General features: G+C 46.4%; 1 protein-coding gene across 1 annotated transcript in view; it reads left to right on the forward strand.

The window, feature by feature from the left end:
• The first annotated feature begins 357 nt into the window (after nt 1–357).
• The window catches only part of INPP5D (inositol polyphosphate-5-phosphatase D), a 96,650-nt gene continuing 75,501 nt past the window's right edge, over nt 358–21,506 (forward strand). Inside the window, exons 1-2 of the mRNA XM_080932838.1 lie at nt 358–518; nt 14,198–14,261. Of these exons, the coding sequence (XP_080788964.1) occupies nt 376–518; nt 14,198–14,261 (207 nt within the window). The 5' untranslated portion in view covers nt 358–375. The remainder of the gene's footprint in view (nt 519–14,197; nt 14,262–21,506) is intronic.

A 21,506-nucleotide genomic window follows, 5' to 3' on the forward strand; every position in this document is an offset into this window, starting at 1 on the left:
GAAGTCAGCCATGAAACTTGGCTTCCCTCATGTGAAACTTCGGCTGATAATGGACGCTTCTGGAGGTTGAGTCCCACTCAGGGGAAGAAGAGAGCCAATGAGTGAGAGGGTGGAGCAGGCAGCCAGTGCTGGACTGGGTAGGAAGGTGGATGATTACACCCCCCCAACTTGGTTTCTATAATGAGGAAGTTCTCTGCAGTTCAGTTTCCTCTCCCTCGCTGAGCGCCTGAAACAGGAAGTCAGTCAGTTAAGCTGGTAGTAGCAGCAGAGGCAACTTCTGAGAGGCAACAGGCAGTAGGTCTCAGCCTAGGGCCCTTAACTGCTTTGCTGGAGTATCCATCCTGGGAGTGGCTGCTGACCCAGCCCAGGAGACCCATGCCTGCCATGGTCCCTGGGTGGAACCATGGCAACATCACTCGTTCCAAGGCAGAAGAGCTGCTTTCCAGAGCCGGCAAGGACGGGAGCTTCCTTGTGCGTGCCAGCGAGTCCATCCCCCGGGCCTACGCGCTCTGTGTGCTGTGAGTACCCCATTTCCTCCCAACTGTCAGATCCAGGGACCCCCCCCCAAGGGGTGGATCCAAACCCCTGTAATGAGGGTTTGAGTTAGTTTTATGTCACAGAATGGTGGGACCTGCCTGGTGCTTTGTTACCCTGTGGGGAGGGTGAAAGTGGGTACAGCGCCTGAAGCCCACTTCGGACCTTGACTTTGGAGTTCAGGGAGCCTGTGTCATGACAAGCTCGGGTGGTGCTTGGGCTCTCTGAGTGACTCCGGTCCTCCCCCACACTGCAGCCCTCCATGACCCGTGGTGCGAGAGGCCTCCCTGAGCTCCTGTGGCAGGAGGAGGGATCCTCACGCTGAGCCAGGAAGAAACTCGGGACTCTCTGGTGGAGGGTGCATTGGAAAGCATCTCTGTCAGTTCAGATGTCAGTCAGGGACGCAGTGAAACGCAACAGTGACAGGAGGGATTCCCTTCCTCCATCCTGCTATGGTCTTAGAGCTCATTCTATTTGGGGAGCTGAGTCTGGGGTGCATTTAACCAGGAAAGGACTCCTCATGCAGACATTTTATTCTAGGCTGCAAGGACACAGGAAGACACAGAGCTGCTCTTTGAGTACGTGTTTGTCCTTCCCCCCTGGACTCAGCTATGTCCCTATCTGGGTCTCTGTCTCCATTGGTTACCCCCACAGCCCAGTGTGAAGATGTTGCTGAATGTGCTGATTATCCTAAGAGGAAGCAGCCACTTGACTGAAGGTTCCTTTTTAACACTCCGTTTGTCTAACGTCTGAGGAAGGCCGTCACCCCTATAGCCCTGTGGTCTGACCCTGTCCCTGCTTCAGGCTGGAGCAGGGCAGGAACACAGTCAGGAAGGGTGTGTCTACTTGAACAGCACAGGTAGCATCTGATAGATTGTCCCTCGACTGAAAAAGATCGTTCAGAGCAGCTAGGGCCCCCATATCTTCGTGCAGGAGGGAAGTGGGTAACTGACCACAGACTGTTCTGAGCTCTGACTCATGTTGGGACCTGCTGTGCTAGGCATTTGTTCGCTAGTTTCATCTTCAGGAGAGCCAGGAGTGTGGGTTCCATGAACATCTAGACCTGCAGATAAGGACCATGGGGCTTGGACAGGTTATGGACAGCTTGCTCCCAGAGACCACCAGCTGGTGCTGCCTGCCTCCTCTACCGCCATCGAGCTGGGCGTGCCAGTGGACTTGGGTGGGAACAAGAGGAGCTAGGGTGTTCACAGAGTTGGGGGGCAGGGACACTAGAAGCCAGTACAGGCTCACGGCTGGCTGAACAACTTGTGCTGGTGGAGATAGCAGCCAGCTTCCTGCACACCCACCAGCGTGTTTCAGGAGAGGCAGTGCAGGTGGCCTGGACCTCCCCAAAGCACTGTCCCTTGGGGAGTCTAACAGTGAGAGGCTCTAAAAGCAGGACAGGGAGGTACCTTTCAGTGTGTCACAAGCTCAGCCTGACTCCACTAACCCAGTTACATTTTTCTGCCCCAGTGGGATTTGGGCCAAGGGCAATTTTGTTGGGAGTTGGCTTTGGGCTGAGAGACTGTTGCGTGCTTTGGTTACAAACGTGCACCAAGGTATGGATTCTCTTATGCTAAGCCGGCAGCGCCTAGAAGGCTTGAGTCGGAACAGAAGGAGCCTAAGCCAAGACCAAAGGGTCTTGGGGGACCTTCAGGCAGACAGACCTTGACTCTGCCTTTCCTTTTCACCTATCACCCCTGCTTCAGCTGACTTAAGTCCCTGCAAAGCAAAGATGATACAGAGATACAGAGATTTTCAAACTAAAGGAATGATTTCCACCTCAGTGTATGGTATAAAACATCGTTCCATGTCACCAAAAAAAAAAAAAAAAAAAAAAAAATCAGGAAAGGCTTACTTTTTTAATTTGAAAAAATTGTTAGAAGCCCTTTAATGCAAAGAGATTTGACTTCCTGTAAAAACAAACTTCACATCCTTACTTTCCCCTGTTCCCAGTGGATAATGGAACCTAGCCCACCTCATCCCTGCCCCCTCACCATTTGCCCTGGCCAGAGTCCAGGCTCCTGCCGGAGACGATCAAGTCAGCAGCTTCAGGACAGCAACAAGGTAGAGGTCAGAGCTGGGGCTGCGAAGGAGAGATGAGGTATGGGGTGGGTGTGGGATACAGGACCCTTGCGTTTTCTTGGGTGATAGATTTGGCACGTGTGCTGTTTTGCTGGACACCAGCCAGTCTGTGTGGGTTCTGGGTCATGCAGCTATGGGTCAGAAACTTGGTAACACTGCTGCTGGGGTTTCAGCCATGTCCCTTCTTGTGACCAAAGGAACAGCAGCAGAGGCATCATGCCTCTGTTGGGTTTGTTTGGCACTCTGGGAAGAATGCAGCATTGTGAGGAGGACCTTCCTGGTCTGAGATTTAACTAGATGTAACAGGGAAGAGGGAGGTAAAGGCTTAAAGACAAGGTTGCAATTCAGTACCACTCACGTGACAGAGGAGTACACATTCACCCCACACCCTGACCTTTGTTTGGAAGAGATTGATCCTGTCACTTAGCTTAGGCTTTTATTTCTTCTCAGTCACCACTCAGAGAACCTTGGTTTAGGGGAGCCTGGGTTCACACTGGGGTCCTGAAGCACCGGCTTGGGGAGACCTTGCTAGTATGAATAGAGCTGTTCTTCCTCCTTGAAAGGGGAGATGTGCCCTTCTAAGTGGGGACTGTGTCACCTTCGCTCATTTCTACTCAGTTCCTCCATGGTGAGTCAGCTACCTTCCAAGGAGCCTGTGCACCCTGTGCGGGGTATCGGCTAGGTGGATGGAGACCTTTTAAGAGGCTTATGAGCAGGGACAACATAGCTGCCTGTTACTGTGTGTTATAGAGAAAATAATGCGTCTGAGGGTAGCTCAGCCAATGCAGGGTCTGTGGGGCATCCAGGTAGTTTCTTTTTGCTGAAACATCCTAGAAAGAATCTGAACAATGACCCAGCACTTGAAAACAACCTGCTCTTTCTAAAAGACATGACCAGGCCTAGACAGAGCACAGATTCAACTAGGTCAAGTTGGCTGCTGTCTATGTGAGTGGCCATTTCCCCTGAACCACTCTGGAGTGATCTGGCTTCCTCCTTTGCAGGGAGAATGTGGTTGCCTTTGGTCCAGCCTGATGTGCGAGGATTCCCTCAGCAAGTGGCCTTCCATAGTGTACCCAGGCCTGGCAGTGGAGTAAGGCTCCATCCCATGGGTAGAATGCCATGAACTCTGGGTTTGGTAGCTCTGACAGTGCAGAAAGAAAAGGAGACCAGGCATGGGACATGGACAACCAAAACTACCCTTAGAGAACGTATTCTAGTCTTTTGAAAGAAAAGTGACCAGCCACTGGTGGGAGAGCAGGCACCAAGCCCACCAGGGGTAAGAAAACAAGCCATGGTTTTAGGACTAAAGGGGAGCAGAATGAAGACTGTATCATGCTTGTTCTTTGGTGGAAAGAAAACGGCGGAGCAGGAGCTGGTGAGGGTGGAAATGCCTAGCAGAGGGGTCAGGCATGGATTGTGCTGTGAGAGGGTGTGATGTCATCTCCCCTCCCCCATCCTCCTTTGAGAATGCCTGTAAGGCTTGCACAGTATGACAATGACTTTTGTGCAAGCGCAACATGGTATTGTTTTGCATATCTGGCATCGAAAGGCAAATGAGGGAAATACCTGCATAGGCAGAAGCCAGAGCCGAAGGCTCCTGCCATGAGAAAGGCCTTTGTCTGAGAATGACTCTTGAAGACTCATGTCCAAGACCAGGAGGGAAGGCTGGACCCAGGAAGGCCTACTTAAGGCCTATTGTATCATTTATGTAAGTGACAGGGTGACTATGATTCTGCCCGTGCCCTGTACCCTGGAGGGACAGGGTAAGCACTGGCTTAGGTGCACTTTCCAACTCTGCCTATGGCGTAGGTTAAATTCACCTGTGCATGCCATTAGTACTTCTTAACAATCTTACCTCTCTGGGACATGAGGCTCCCATCTCCCTGCCACAGCAATGGAACAAGAACTCTGCTTTTGTTCTCCAATTCACCCCATGTAGTCCTGAGGAACAAGACTCTGGAGCTTCCTAGAATCTCTTGGGTTGTGTCAGCAAGACACCCAGAACCCCAGCTCCAAAGTGAGGCGGGCCAGACCAGTTCACTGGCTTACAGTGCTTCGGCTCAGGTTAATGCACACACTGTAAAGTCACCCGTCCACAGTCTAGTTTGTGGTTCAGTGGTCCTTAGTAATAGTCACATAGTCGTGCAAACAACACCACAATCTAATTTCTGAATGTTCTTATTATTCCCAGAAGGACCCCCGCCCAATACACATGAACATCTGCTTGCCACTCCCCTCTCTTCTGACCTCTGGAAAGGGCCCATCTACTTTCTGTCTCTAAGGATTTGTCTATGTGAGATTATATGACATATAGCTATCGACATCTGGATTTACCCTCTTGGCATAATCTAAACTGTAGCAGACCATCCATCTTTTGAAAACCCATTGTACGGGCTTACCACATTCACTGGTTGAATGACTTTTGCACTGTTTTTACTTTTTGACTGTTGTGAATAGTTGTGAACAGCCATCCTGCAGCCTGTGTATGGATGTCTGTTTGCTGTAGTCTTGGGTGGTGAGAGGCAGGGCTGGTAACGTGGTGGTTTTATGTTTAGCATTTTGAGGAATTGCTAAACTCTTGTGTTCAGATGTGGCTCTAACCAGTCATTGTGACAGTCCAGCTTCTCTACTAGTTGTTACCTGGTGTGTGTGTATGTGTGTGTGTGTGTGTGTGTGTGTGTGTGAGAGAGAGAGAGAGAGAGAGAGAGAGAGAGCAAACCCAGTTTGCTGTTTGTGGTGGTCAGTTGTTTTTTTAATGTACAGTCTGGGCATCCAACTCAGGTTCTTATGCCTACAAGGGAAACACTTTATCAGCACTTCTCTCCCCAGCCCCTCACTTGTTTGTGTGTTTGTGAGCTCACATAGCCTAGGCCAGCCTCGAACTCCCTATTGTAATCAAAACTGGTTTTGAACTCCCGATCTTCCTGCCCGTACTTCCTAAATGTATTCACCATGATATCTGGCTGTCTTTTTATTCTACCTGCAGCAGTACAGCATCCTACTGTGGTTTTAGGTTGTATCCCTGATGTTAACAATGCTAATGAGTCATTTGTATGCCTTATTTGGAGAACTGTGTATAGCCTTTGCACATTGAAATAGCTATATCATTTCAGGAGTAAGATAGGAAGAGTCACGTGGATATCCCGTAGCCTAGCCTGAGACAGGCCACAATGTTTTACATATACCACTAGGTGCTTTGTATATGTAAAAATACAGCTGGCCATTAGTTTTTAGATCTGAAAGCAACCAGTGATATCTCAGAAGCAGAGGACCCATATGTGAAGAAATTTCCATGACAGAAGGGGAGAACTGTGACACTGTCACTTCCGGGACTTCCTGCAGGCCTGGAGGCCTCTGGAAGACACAAAGCTGTCATATGGGGCCTCCACAAAGGAAGTGCTCAAAGTGATTGAGGCAGGAAGAGGACATCAATGACGCAAGAGTGTCTGGTGGCTGCTGAGCCACCGGGGTTGACAGCCTGGAAGCCTAGGGGAAGGAGGGGCCTAGGCACAGACACAGAAAGAAATGCCTAGAAGACTGGGGGGGAGTGAAGTCTAGGACAGATACTGGCCCCCCATGACCTCTGACCCTAGCTCCAAGTTAGTAAAGAAGGGATGAAGTCCTCTGGTTGCTAACAAACTAGACACAACACAGAATGTTCTATGGGAGGGAGCCCCATAGGGGTAATTGTGGTGGGCATTGCCCTTTGGGAGAGAGGGTGATGGAGGTGGAAAGAAAGAGCCTATGAAACGTTTGGGGTCAGATTGATTACAAACGCTACAGAGTTTGTAGTGTTGTCTCTGAACCTAGTGCACATGCTCTTTTTACTCTCTGTAACTTAGAAACCTGTCTTACTGGGATAGAAAGACGGCTCAGTTGGTAGCATGTTTGTCTTGCAAGAAAGTCAACCCACATGGTACATGTTTGTAATCCCAGTTCTAGGAAAGTGGACACAGGAGGATCCCTGGGGTTCACTGGCCAGCCAAACTAGTCTCGGACCATGTCTCAAAAAACAACAAAACAACATCAAAAAAATCCTAGAGGATATCTGAAGGAGGACACTCAAAATTGTCCTCTGATCTCTACTCACACATTTATGTATGTATACATGTGTCCCTACACACATTCCTGGGGACATACTGTTAACATGTACCAGACAGTCTGGGTTTACTTTGCCATTGAAATAACACTGTGGAGGGCTGGCCAAAGGAACCTCTGTAAAAAGAGAGTGCTCACATGGCCCTGCGACTGGAGTAGTGTGGGGTAGACAGACCTGGTGGTAAACAGCAAGGTTTAAAAGTAGCAGTGCCATTGGCTGTGTGTGTTGGACACACACATGCACACTCAGAAAGCTGAGGTGGGATAATTGTTGAAAGTTCCAGACCAGCCTCCCAGGCTACATAGTGAGGCCCTGTCACAACTGCTACAATGAGTCAAGCATAAGGTAAACAGTGTAAAATAAACAACAAACCATCACCCAGGCACTGAGAGTCTAGCACAGCCATGTTCATCTGTTGATGTCTTTTCATTCCCATTTCCACCACATAATGCACACACATACACACACACACTCACACACGTACACACACACATGTACACACACATGTACACACATGTACACACATATGTACACACATGTACACCCATGTATACACACATGTATGCACACACATACATATACCCACACGTACACACAGGTGCACACACACACACACACACACACACACACACACACACATTACCTTTCATTTGTGGTCTGGGGTTCCAGCAACACCAACTTTTCCTGCCCAGTTAGAATTTCTTCCTAACTATCACTCTTCCAGGGTGTCTCATGCTTTATGGAAGGATTCTTTGATTGGCATTTATATTACCAGCAGTTTTGCTGTAAGTGTGGCAGCAGCTAGGAAGGTCTTCCAGCAGAATTGTTACAATGTTGCTGGTTACAAATCCCCACTATGATTAGATTACCAGCAGGAATCTTCTTCAAAGACTGAGGATACAGAATGGCAAAATTGCTTTCCATAAATTTCAACTTAATTGATGCTTCTGGCAAGCAGTATGAGAGAATGCCCACCTCCTTCCATATCCTATTCTACATATGGTTACTTAAAAAAAAATTAGAGTCATAAGGTACAAGGTCATCTGTGACCATTGTGATTTGCTTTTGTTTGCTGATCTTGTTTGAGAGGCTGGCCATTCTCTTTTGTGGGTGGCCCTCTATTCTCTTAGCTTTTTTTCTTCAATTAAAACTGTTTGTAGCTTGAGAAGAAAGATTGTGATGAGTTCCAGCCACCATGGACTATATAATGAGGTCTTGTCTCCATAGAAGGCAGAGTGGGGCTGGAGGTATAGCCCAGTGGTTGAGTGTTTGCCTACTGTACATGAGGTCCTAAGTTCAATCCCCAGTACCAAGCAATGTTACAAGCTTTGTCATCTGCCTATGTGAGTTAGATATGTCATGTTTGTTGAAAATACATATTCATGAAGGTCTGACTTCAAGCTTTCTATTCTCTGACATGGGAGGACCATAAATGTTTGGGGGGGAAAATTCTATCACTTTGATTTCTTCTGGGACTTCTTCCTTGAATTTCCAACACAGAGACTCATTCTGCATGAAGAAATCCACTCATAAAGGTTAAGACTGGGTCTTTGTAGCTCATTGACTTGGGTTAAGGAAGTTAGTCCAGCAGTTAGACGAATTACTCTGGGCCCCAGACTCATCATCTGAAACCCAAGCATGGAAAGGCCTATGTGGTAGAACTGGTGCATGTGTTGATGTGTGTATCTGTATCATGGATCATGATACAAACAAATGCAGCAGCCATGGCTGTCAATCCCATGTTTTATTGTTCACATTTAAAGCTAAATCTTACTGGACTTAATAGATGACAAATGATAAAGATTTGTGTGTATTTTTCTCAAGTAACCATCTTTCCCAAACCTTTTATTAAATGGCATGCTTTTTCCCTCCATGGTTTCTTTGTCTGCCATGTTCTAAGCTCTTTCTTGGTTGTTTATCTGTCCAAAAATATCCCCTTACATCACTACCATTACAAAGACATAAGCGTAATTTTTCAAAATGTTATATTCAAGTGTTTTCCCAGGCAAACCAGAGAGTAATATTTTTCAGCTTGGACAAAACTTGCTGCTGTGACTTTTACTGGGATGGCAGAAAATCCTAATGTAAGCCCTGAGCGTGACAGTCTTACTGTGTTATCTCTTTGATTGTGTCATATTTTTTGTTTCTTGTCTGGGTCTCTGCTGATGACTTTTTTTTTTGTTGTTGTTACTGTTGTGAATGACACATTTCCCACACAGTTACTTGTTCATGATAAGAGCTTGCTTATGCATAGAGTTTATGTTTTTGTTACTGTTGTGAATGACACATTTCCCCCCGCCCCCAGTTACTGGTTCATGATAAGTGCTTGCTTATGCATAGAGTTTATGATTTTACCTTTTATTCTGTCCCTCTCTCTGGCCATTCCTCAATTGGCTTTCAGCTGCTTCTCTTGTCTTTTATCTGTGGTGTGTGATACCATTCGTGTGCACACACATGTTTGTGTTTGCCTGTGCATGGGCTGGAGGCTAGATAAGGACATCTAGAATCCTGATCCATCACTCTCTGCCTTGTTCCCTTGAGACAGTATTTCTCACTAAGCATGAAGCGTGCTGATTTTAGCTATACTGAGTGACCAGGTCCAACAAGCCCTCTATCTCTGCCACCCACCCACTCCCAGCCCAGCTCTGCAGTTATAGATGTGTGTGACCACACCTCAAATTTCTTAAATTTAAAAAATTTTTCCACTATATATCCCTGGATGGTTTATGACTCACAGAGATGAGTCTACTTTCCAAGATTCAGTATTCAAGGCATACATACAGGCTCCCTGCCCTACTTTTTTGTGTGAGCTCCAAGGAATCTAAACTCAGGTCTTTATGCTTGCACAGTGAGCACTCTTAACCACTGAACCTTCTCCCCAGCACCAACTTTTCTGAATAGGCCTTCATATCATCTACAAATCAGGATCATAGTGTTTGCTTTCAAATGCTTACAACTGCTTTCTCAAATTTCATAGTTCATTATATTGACTAGTATTTCTAAAGTAATATAGTGACAACCATTGGAAAAGGAAAATGTCTACCTTAAGGAGAATCTCACATGCCCTACCACCGAGTTGCCTTTTGGTCAAGGCATTTTATTACAAGCACCAGAATGGAACTGGAACATGTGGGTTCTGGAAATACACATACCCACCTGGGCTTCTCCATGCTGTTTTGGAATAATGAGTTTATTTAAGATAGAGATAGCTCCTCTATATCATTTGTTGGGTGGGGGCCCCATTTTGAGTGGTGATATATTTTCACAGGTCTGGTGATTTTTTATTTGACAACTGGGGGTTGGGGGGAGACAGTTTCTTTTAGAATCATAAGTCCACTTTTGCCCAAATTATCTTATCAAAATAAGGAAGGAAGGGAGGAAGGAAGTAAGAGAGAATAGAAAAAGAAAAAGACCAAGAGGAATGGGGATGAAAGACACCACTAAACCAACAACACCCATGCAGTATTGGGCCAGGTGGTAAACTCTGACAGACAGACAGACAGACAGACAGAGGACTTGCTTGCTGGAGCCTTACTCCCATGTATTTGCTTAAAGCTTTAGGTCAAGAGTGACCACTTGGGTCTCTCCTGCTAAGCACGGATCTCTCCCTGTCTCTCCTCCATTTCTCACCTGTTGGACACCTGCACCCTCTTTCTGTTTTCTCTCTTTTGGAGAGGCCCAAGTAATCCAGGGATGGCCTCTGTTAATACATTGATTCTTAGTCCTGTGACTTCAGTGATCTCTAGGTTAGAGCAATAGAAATAAATGTTCTTGCTTCCTGTGGCTTAGGTACATTTTCTCTTATTCCGTGTTAGCCAATATGCCTTGCCTCCCCTCTTTATTAGTGCATAGGGGCAGGGTCACTATGTAGCCCAGGTTGGCTTTGAACTGCCTATCCTCCTGCTTCAGCCTCCCAAATGCTGGGGTTTTAAGTGCACAGGATCATAACCAACTCCAGATGACTTTACAGATACAGCCTTTCCATTTTGACTGTTTTCTACCCAGCCTGCCCAGAGTTGTGCAGCATTTATCCAAGAAAAGAGAAAACACATGCAGAGAGTGTTTTCTAGAACACATAGCTGGAGTCCCAAGCAATTAGAAGACCAGAATGCAGGGCAAGAAAAGGCCTGGTGTCCATTCTCTGCCTCTTCGGGGCTCACTGTGGTGAAGGGTGTTTCTGGGCACTGTTGATACTGTTTGGCCAGGAATCATCGTGAGACTTGAACAGTTTTCCATTCCCATGTGACCGTCCTCTCTTCTTGTGGTGAAACACAACTTTCCATTCCATTTCAGGATCGTCCAGAGAAACGCCCACCCCTCACCCACTTCCCACTCTGGCAAAGACAACTTCCCCCTTTTCCTCCAGGATCAGCTTAGGACAGACATCTGTCACTGGGCACCAATGGAAGGAGTCAAGCAGGAATTCTACCCTTAGAACTCCTTCCCTCAAAAATGGAGAATGTCCTTTGGTAACGGGAAGCTCTGCTCGTCCCCAAAGAGCAATGAACATGCTATACAGATCACGGTGTGGAGAAGCACTTGCCAAACAGAATTTATCTGTTACTCTTTACCTTCTTTTTCCCCGCTATGGAGTTGTGGATCAAATCCAGAGCCTCTCACATGCTAGGCAAGTGCTCTACCATGGAGCCATGTGAAGCCTGCTTTCAAGATTTTAGCTGTGATGCTTTGTATGTTTGTAGAAGTGTTCTGTGTATCCACATGTGCATGTGCATATGTTACGTGTGTGCACATGAGCTGGTCTGTGCACACATATGTGTGTGGGTACATACTATACATAAGGCAAGGGAGAGGTCAGCTGCTGGTAAGTTGGAGAGGCTAGCCTCCCTATGGAGGCCCCAGAATGTAATTAAAATGTAATTTTAGACTAATGTTTTTGCACGGGTGATGGCTATGATGCTGTCTGAATATTGACAGTGCTCAGGTAGGATCGCCTGAGATGCTGTGGTTGTGTTCAGTTCTGATTTTGGCCTTAGTCACATGAGGCCGTGTCTTTGTTTTAGTTTCTAGAAAATCTTTGAAAAGGCCAGGTGAACTTTTCTCCTAAACTTGATTAAGTGAAGGGTTTTTTTCTATTTGGAGCAGCCACATCTTTATCTCTGTCTTTTCTGTCTGCATATGAGCCTTTGCCAGTTCCTTGGGGCTATGCCATAAGTAGCTGCCCTCAGCCTAGGAAAGCTGTTCTCATGCTCCCTCCTTTGCTTAGGGGAAAGAGTCAGGGCTCCTGAGAAAGAAAGAAGGCCAGGGCAGAGTGGGCTCTACAGTTGCCCTGGCTCTGTAGGTTGAGCCTAGGAGCCATGGGATATGTGAGTGGGTGTGGATTCTCCATTGATATCTGTGAGAAGTGAGAAGATATCCAGACGGATGGTGGAGATACCGACCTAGCCCGTGGAAATAGGTTGGGGTCGGGGTAGAACAGTAAGTCAGGATGTGAGCCAGATTTCCCATGGGGAATAAAGCAACAAAGTCATGAAATCTCCCAAAAGCACTGCCCCAAGTTTTCTTTAAGTATATATGAATTCAAAACAGTAGAAGAAAAGATTATAAATCTGGCTACGTTCCTAAAAATGTGAATTTATACAGCTACAGAAGGTAACCAACAAACATTATTGAAATAAATACCAAAATCCATGGTAGTGTAGATCAGAGTCCTGTCTGATAATAAGCACAGATGACATTTAAAAAAAGAAAAAAAGACAGAGACATAGAAAAGAATTCGAAGAAAAAGAAACAGAAACTGTCAAGAACAAGAACGAACCAAACCTTTCTCACAGAAGAGGCAAATTAAGGCGAGCAGTCATTGTTCTCCCTCTCACCGATTTGAAAAGATTAAGAGATCTGATAAGGCAGCCAGCAGGGTGTGGGGAAGTAGACACTCTCATATCTGTTAGGAGGAAGCAAAAAACCTACAGTCTCACTGGATGGCAACTGGCAGTCTTTATCAAAATATAAAATGCCAACAAGACATGGTGGCTCACACCTGATATTCTAGCACTTGGGAGGCTGGGCCAGGAGGATTATCATGAGTTAGAAGCCAACCTAGGCTACATAAAAGTGTGTGTGTCCACAGGTGTATGTTTGTAAAGTGCCTATGTCTTTTTGTCTGGTTGACTCTGTCTAGTTAATTGTTTATCAAAGTAACTAGCAAATACTGACACGTGTGGTGTCCAGTGTGAGCCAGGCACTGTTCCAAAGGCTTTCAATACACAAATACAGTTAGTCTTCCCAGCAACACATAGATATGAAATTGCTGTCATCTCCATTTTACACGGAGGAAACTAAAACCAAGATGTCAGCAATATGTACACACAGATGTAGCCATGAATATATGGATGTAACCATGCATGTACACATGAATGTAGCCATGTATGCACTCATTAATGTAGTCATAGATGCATGGATGTAACCATGTGTGTATACACAGATGTAGCTATGTATGTACACATAGATGTAGCCATGAATACATGGATGTAACCATGCATGTACACATGGATGTAGCCATGTATGCACTCATTAATGTAGCCATAGATGCATGGATGTAACCATGTGTGTATACACAGATGTAGCTATGTATGTACACACAGATGTAGCCATGTATACACGGATGTTTGTTCACTGCAACATGTTATACAGGTAAAACATTCAAAATAACTACCACTACCAGGCCACCCTGCCCAAAGGCATGATAGTACATGTATGTGGTAGAATGCTAAGACCATCAGCAAACCATCTCTGTCATGTGTGTCTTGGCTATTTCCCTATTGCTATGAAGAGACACCACAGCAAGGCAACTTATAAAAGAAAGACTATCTTAGAATTCACAGTTCATGATCCTTCTCAGGGTTAGAGTCCATGATTGTTAGGACAGGGAACATGGAAACAGGCAGGTAACTGAGAACTTACATCCCGATCCTTTCAAAACCTCAATGTCTACTGCCGGTAACATACATGGAGGAAGATGGGTAAGAGGCTATTCTAGCAGGATTATGATGATGATGATGATGATGATGATGATGATGATGATGATGATGATGATGATGATGATGATGATGATGGTAATGTTTCCAAAAACTGCTCACAGCCTACCAGGCTCGTTGTGATTCGGATCTTGCTGAGCTCCTGGGAGTTTTGGCTCTTTGCACATGTCTCTCGCTCTATTCTCTTTGACAGTGTAGCAGCTGAGGGGTCAAGGAAGCCCCTCTAGATGATAGAACTTCAATCATAGCTATCTAGCAGTTACATAATGACACATCCATGTCCACTCTTGGTGTGCTGAGGGGGGGAAAGCAGTGCCACATGCAGGACTGTGAGACATCAGGTTCAGCACTGCCTCAGAACGCCATCAACCCTGACACTTACAGGCTTTGTACGCAGACGCCCCAAGCTGTGTCAGACAGCCCTGCTCTCTCTGGCTCTTTGTTTTCCTTCCTGGTTTCTAATGTCATCTTTGATCTATTTCAGGTTCCGGAATTGCGTTTACACTTACAGGATTCTGCCCAATGAGGACGATAAATTCACTGTTCAGGTAAGTCCCAAACCAACTCATGTTTTCTATGAGAGAAAAATGAAAAAGAAAAGAAAAAAAAAAAAAACAGATGGCCCAAGTAGTCTCGATGTGAGAACCTGGTGGGGCTTAGCTTTGTCCCTCCAAAGCTATGTGTCTAGGGAACTGAGTGGATAACAGTGACTCTTCGTAGATGACAGTCATAAGATGATAGCCATGCATGCCAAGGATTGTTGGTGGCCATGGCTGGGAAAAGGACACAGTGGTGAAGGAAAACCAAGCCAGTGGCTATGCCTTGATCCATTATTTTGTTTGGCTACTATAAATGAGCAAATGTCAGCGGCCCAGGAAGCAACAGAGGGAGGTGAACTTGCAAGAAAGATGGAAGGTCAGATGAATTAGTGCCTTTGAATCTCCATAGTTCACTTTCCCTCAATGCATCTATCGTGGATCTGAACTATACAAAGCCATAAATAAACTTCTTGATTGATTGGTTGATTGGTTGATATATGGGTTATGCCACAGTGTGTGTGTGTGTGTAGGGGTCAAAAGACAACTTGCAGGATTAAGTTCTTTCTCTCTCTCTGCCATGTGGGTTCTGGGGATTGAACTCAAAGCCTAAGGCTCGGGTGGCAAGTGCCTTTACCCACTGAGCCATCCAACCAGCCATAGCTGGACTTTAAAAGGGAGACAAACAAACAAACATCAGCAGTGCCAATCAAAGCCTGGGAAGACCACCTTTGCAGAGTTCGTGTGACAAATGTAGGGGCCTGGGTGGCAGCTGAGTGATATAGAAGGCAGGGAAGTTAGTTTCTGCCTGGCTTTGTTAGGAGAGCATGGAATTGTGCAGAAAGGAGGTGACAGCCTCGGTGTCCTCAGTTAGAGGAGGGTGCCGTGCGTCACTAGGTTCACAGCAGCATGTGGGGCACATCTTCGTGAGCAGTGCAGTAAGAAAAGACAAGCATCGAGGCACAGTGTCACCGGGACAATGAGGAACAGAGTGTTCAGGGTATTGCTAAGAAAGGAGCAGGAAGGGAGAGGTGAGGCATGTTGATGGATTCTGAAGTGTGAAGGGAATGATGAATTGTTTAACTCACAGCTGCCTTGACAAAAGGCAGTCCCCAGACAAAAGCCCCCAGAAACATGGAAGAGAGAGAAGTTAAAAACAGACGGAAAGCCCCGAAGGGCAAGTCATAATGGGATTCAGAAGAAGCCACCTCAATACTTCCACCAGCTGCTTCATCCAGAGAGTGGGACTCGAAGGGGACCAGTTTTGTCCAGGTTGTGGCAAAGCTTCCTTCTCAGGGGAAGGGTCTATTCATACTGAATTTCATGGGAGAGGCAAGTGTGGACCACTGTGGGCTGGAGTAACGGCACTACTGCACAGCCTGGTGGTCAGGCTGAGCACAGTTCACGCTTCTCCTTCTCTCTGGTGCATGAACACCAGGATGGAAGGAGGGTCGGCTGGCAGGTATAGGCTAGGGATCAGGGAGTCCCTGTCCAAGCACAGTCATCGGTGGAAATCACCAGAACAGATCTGAGTACATGTCAGCAAACGCTCTCTTTAAGGTTGGCAGATGCTCGTTATCGAAGATGTGGACTCCACAAGCTTCTGAGGACATGGCTAGCTCAGGGGAGGTGGCTCAGGCATGTAGTGGGCCTTCGTGGACCCTACTTTTTTATCCAAATCTAGGACTGTGTGAACTTTGCCTGGTGGCATGGTGTCCTTGGCAGGTGGCTTCCCACTAGGAGTCAGCTCTCTTAAGTTAAAAGTTAGCCGACATCTTTGATCTTTCTGCACTTTTGTGGTTTCTTCTTTTCCTTCAAAGTGATGAAAACTTTTAAGTGTAACTGGAAAAGAGGTGACTCTGTGGCTTCTTGTCAAGGGTTTGTGCCCACAGCTTATAAACCCGTAACTCCTCCTGTCTAGAGTCTCTGCCCATGTTTTCTTCACTCTTGTGTTGGTGGCTTCCTGTGACCCCATAAATGACCACAGTCTTTCAGTGTGCTTTGGGGGTCCCTCTGGCTGATTTTTGCAAAGGTCTACTGTCCTTGGTGGCCTGGAAGACACTAGAGAAGCTCAGGGATTGGGACCAGGGGCTCTGGGGCCCTGGCTGGGCTCTACCTGAGTGAGTCAGCTCCTCTGTGGGTTGCTCCTCCCCTACTGACAGCACTGCCCTTCTCTGGTCCCCAGAGGGAATCCAGTTGGCTCATCCACCAACAGTTTTCTCTGTTTGAACCACTTACTGCCTACTGAGCTCTTTGTGGCTTGGCTGTTAGGAAACAGGTACCTGGATGGAGAGAGAGTGTAGTCACCCATTGCTACCTCAGCCAGGGCAGTGAGCAGGCAGTTTTTACAGAAGAGATATGGCCTTGCTGGACCTAAGTCTTGCACTTGACCTAGGACTGCCTATACCGGCTAAGGGACAGGAAGCCATGAACCCAAATGGTCTGGGGAAGTCCTCATCTATAAGGATCTCTTGTCCTATAGAAAACAAACAAGCAAGCGGAACGACGAACAAACAAATAAAAAAAAAAAAAACCCACACATTTGCAAGTGGCTGGAGATGTTGCTCAATGAGTAGAGCCTATCCCGCATGTGCTGCCCACAGTTCAGTTCCCTTGTACTGCCTAATGCCTGGCATAGTAGCACAAACCTGTAATCTTAGAACTTGGGAATAGGGTTAAGGGGATCAAAAGCCCTTAGCTACATAGTGAGTTTGAGACCAGCACACATACACACATACTAAAAATGGACAATAGCACAGGACTACTGAGGACCAAATCAAAGCTCACACCCAGTGAAGAAGCCAAGTCGGAAATGTCCCGCAGGAAGCGTTGGTACTGGCTGCCGCTTATTTTAACTCCAGTTCCTCTTTTCATGTTGAAGCAAAACCTGCCTTCTTTTCTGAGCTTAGCCACAGTTTCTGTATAACTCAGCCCTTACACCTGAACCTGCTTAGTGTCAGCAACAGCAGGAGCTAGGCTGAGAGACTGCACAGTGACACACCAAGGGTCTTCATGACCCTGCCTCCTCCTGTGGAAGATCCTTGTCAAAACCTCCATTCCACCCTCACTCTTTCAGAAGGCCAGTCTGTATCTCATGCTCCAGAAGGTCCACTGGCTGACTCGACTATGGCTCCATCATTTATAGACCTACAAAGTCAGAAACAGGAAGGTTCATGGCAGAGCTTCATTGGATTCTCTTGTTTAACACATAAATGTTTGGAACCTACAGACACTAGAGTTCACAACCCTGCTTCCAAGCTAAGTCTTCCTCCTCAGGGCTTAGAATATGTTTCCAGGCATGAATGGGTGCTGAAACACTTGAGCAAGATGGGACCCAAGATTGTTTCATGGATAGGAGGCAAGGTAGTAGTATCTCTGAGATGAGCCCTTTGTCACCTATGTGGGTGGTATTTGATCATGATTAGCACTTGGCTGTGTGCCCCATGCATTCAGGCTTTTGTAGCCACATGGTTTTGTTCAGGGACTTCAAGGAGACTAAACAGGAAGATATAATACTACATTTGCCCTACTGTGGTCACAGTTCTGTTTATGGATAGGGTGGGCGGTCTACATGGAGGCCACTGCTCCCTTTACTACCCTTGTTCTTGGTAAGGAGACACTCATGTCCAGTTCTTGGTAAGAAGGGAGACAGCCACGTGTACTTTCTCAGTCTGCAAGGTGAGAAAAGAATGGGGAAAATGGGAAGACAATGGGAGAGAAAGAGATGCTTTATACTTGGATAAAACAGGAAAATACAAAGAAAAGGAATCAGAGAGTGAGGCAAAGATGTTAAAGAAAGGAACAGTGAAGAAAGAGGAAGGCTGTGGACGAGATGGAAACAGTTTCTACAAAGGAAGAGGTAGGTGTAGAGCAAGAAGTTGCAGAGTCAATGGTGATGGGGGGTGAAGATGGGAGTGTTTTATTAGGGCTGTGAAGGTATCTGTGGAGAATGTTTATCCTAAGCTCTGCTCTGTACACTGAAGCAAGGATCCAAAGCAATCACAGATGCTGTGAGACAGTTTTAAAGGAGATCCTCCGACCTAGAGAATCTTCTGAATTAGCGTGTATGTGGCCATCCTCTGGGTACTGTGTGAGGCCAGAGGCAGGCAGCATGCTTAGCCTCTCAGGCCCCAGGTTCTCCTGCGTAGATTCGGGATTCCTGTGAATCTTGGGTCCTTCCTGAAACTACAAAGGAAGTGACTCTCCCCGCAGGGAAGTGACATTCATCTTGGGCCACTGACTTCAGAGTGAGCTGTTCACCCAGTTGCTGCCTTTCAGAGTAGCTCTGCTCCCTGGGGAAAAAAAGGGAAGGTCTGAGGCAGGACAAGAAGTCTTAGCAGACAACTGCTTTGTGTCTGAGGAGGCTGCAGAGCTCTGAGCAGCCATTAGACATGTTGCCCCTAACTAGGTCCACCACTGAGGTAAATAGGGGTCTCTGGATTTCACTTGGGGCCTGACACTTCCTATGAAGAAAATAGCCCAGCTCATGATTCTGTCTCACAAATATCTCTGCAAAACGAACTTCCTGTCTCTGCTGAACTGGCAGTGTTGGGAATAAGGACTGTAAAAACTGGAGTACCATGGGTTTTCGTGTATGTCCAGAAGAAGAGGGTGTTTGAGATGATCTTTCCCACAGATGCCAAGGTTACCCTTTCAGACAGAAGGAAACCTCACAAGCCAGAGCTGGCCATGATCTATGTAGATCAGACGCGTGACTCAAGTTCCTGGTTCCTGGTGATGTCTGTCACATTGCTCTGGGTAGTACAGCATCTGGAGAAGGAACAAAACCACATTCTAAGAGCTGGCCCGTCACAAGAGTCAGGGAGGGTGAACGGTTGAGCCGTTGTTATGAAGTTCAGGAAGCGGGTGGCAGCTGTTATTGTTCTGAGTGGTCACCAAGTGAAATAAAGATTCCGTCTGAGCCTCTGGGCAAAGGATGTGGCTCAAACACACACTTCCTGAGGTTGCACAAGGAAGAGTGCAGAACAGGCTCGGGGGTTAGCATGGCTATGTGAGAACAAGGAGACCCTTTTATGTCGTGGCAACCATATTCCGGGGTCCTGCATTTTTATTGTTTTAATTTTTTATCTCCTGTAAACATAGATCTATTTTTCTAAGCCCCTGACTGTCTCAAAACATCTTGCAGCTGGGTTCATATTTAAAAGGGAAATCTTTGGGGCCAAGTTTTACTTCAGCATTCCCCAGAGGTGTAATTCTGTTGCCTTTGGAAATATAGTATGACTGAGTCCCAAGCACCAACCCAAGGCCGGCTCATACCAGTTCTAGTAGAAAGATGGTATTGCCATCTGCTCTCTGTGTCCTTTTCCTCCTGTGGCAAGCGTCTGGATCCTGAGCTTGATTATTTTGCAACTCAAGTCTCTCCTTGACTCAAAAGTTTTTATTGTTTGACTGGTTTCTTTTAATCCAGATTATCTATTTTATTTTCTCAGATTCTACTCAGAAAGCCAAGTCTCTCCTTCATTTGCTAGCCTTCTGGAACGCTCTTATTCCCAAAAACAAACAAACAAACACTGCTCACCTCCCCTTCTCCTATGTGCCTGTGGGAGATCTAGTTCATTCCCAGGTGTCTGGGGGCAGGGAGTATTTACTATCTGCCATCACTGCTTCTAAATGACTATCCTTTTCTCCCCATCTCTGTATACCCACAGCCATCTCCCAACTAGGATATGATGGCTGGAGTTGCTGATGTTGTTTCACAACTGTGAGAAAAGTTTATTGAAGAATGAGGTCATGCAGATGGTAGAGCAGAAGTATAAAATGAACCCAGGTCTTGAATGGTGCTATTGGATTAGTTGCATAGAATTAACAAGCCTAGGAGCTGACCTGCACATGGGCTGGCTTCCTGTTAGTGAGATGCCTTGTGTTTAAGTACTTATAGGATTCTGTTATCTGTAGCAGAAAGTGGCCCAACATACAAGGTTTGGTCTACTCTAGGGGGAATATCAAAAAAAGTGTACATTTCATATTGAACACCAAATTTCACTGCACAAGTCCATGGGTCATGGCCTGCAACCTCTATTATACCTCTCCCCTTAGTTCTGGCCAGCTCATGCTGCCAGGAATGGTTCTGTGCCACCCAGACATTCCTAACCACTTGTCTATGGGTTCAAAAATCTTATTTCTCTCACTAAAATCAAAAGAAGCACAAAAATCAATCCGCATGTTAGCAACCTCTGTGCCCTGGGAAGATGTCTCAATTTCTGGTTCTCTGTGGGATGATTTAGTTTCTCATCTCAGTTTGCCCTTTGAGAGCAGATGCCACTCAGAGTTGTATTGAACAGCTAAGTCTTTCCTCTGAGGAAATGTCATTCCCTCCAGAGAAGCCTTGCTGGATCACTCATAACACAACAAAGCTGTGGGCCTGGGGAGGTGGCTCCCAAGTGAAGTGCTGGCCAAACAAACATGAAGATCAGAGTCCATAAAAAAGACGGGTACAACTACACGTGCCTGTCTGGAATCATTGCCTTCTGGCACATGCTTTTCTCCCTGTGGTCAAGTTCTTCTGCACCTTGAGAAGGCTTCTCTCCCCAGAGACTCAGTCCTGCTGTAACTACCACCAGGAGGCTTACATTTCAGTATTGAGATACCAACTATGACCAGCTTGCCTTGGTACCTAGTCACTCTCTACTGACCCCGTTACCAGCAGCTCTTTCTCCTTTCCTTCCTGTGGGCTCTTTCTTGGGTCCTCATGGCCTCATTCCTTAAGGCTGTTGGGTCCTGCCCAGGTGGTTACTCCTGCAGTCACAGTTTCAAAGAAGGCTCTTAAGCTAGGTCTTAGGATCCTAGCACATAAGATGCTGTGTGCAGATTCCATTAATGATGCTGTCTGTGCTTCTGAACCTATCTCCTCAGGAGTGCTGACACACCGTGGCATTGCTTTCTCACAGAGGTTTAAGTACTGAAAGAGGTGGCCTCATAAAGCACAGAGCCTAGTATACCACTATAATTGGTTTTACATGATGGAGCAAATAACTCAGAAGTCTAGAGGCTAGTTAGCTGCCATGCCAGCAAAGGGTGACCCAAGCAGCCACCTTGGCATGTTTGGAGCAGGGCTGGAGACACCAGATATAGAAAAGAGCAAAACACTGGTGAGACTTAGAAGATACCAAAGCAGCTGGAATGTCCAAGAAGGAACTTGAATCAAGACTGAGTGGCCAAGGGGTCCTGACTGGTTTCTAATGTTGGCCATGGACAGAGTAGGAGTCCTGTCTCTAGGAAAAATTGCTGGCAACTGCT

Source organism: Micromys minutus (assembly GCF_963924665.1).
Source record: "Micromys minutus genome assembly, chromosome: 19".
Lineage (NCBI taxonomy): Eukaryota > Metazoa > Chordata > Mammalia > Rodentia > Muridae > Micromys > Micromys minutus.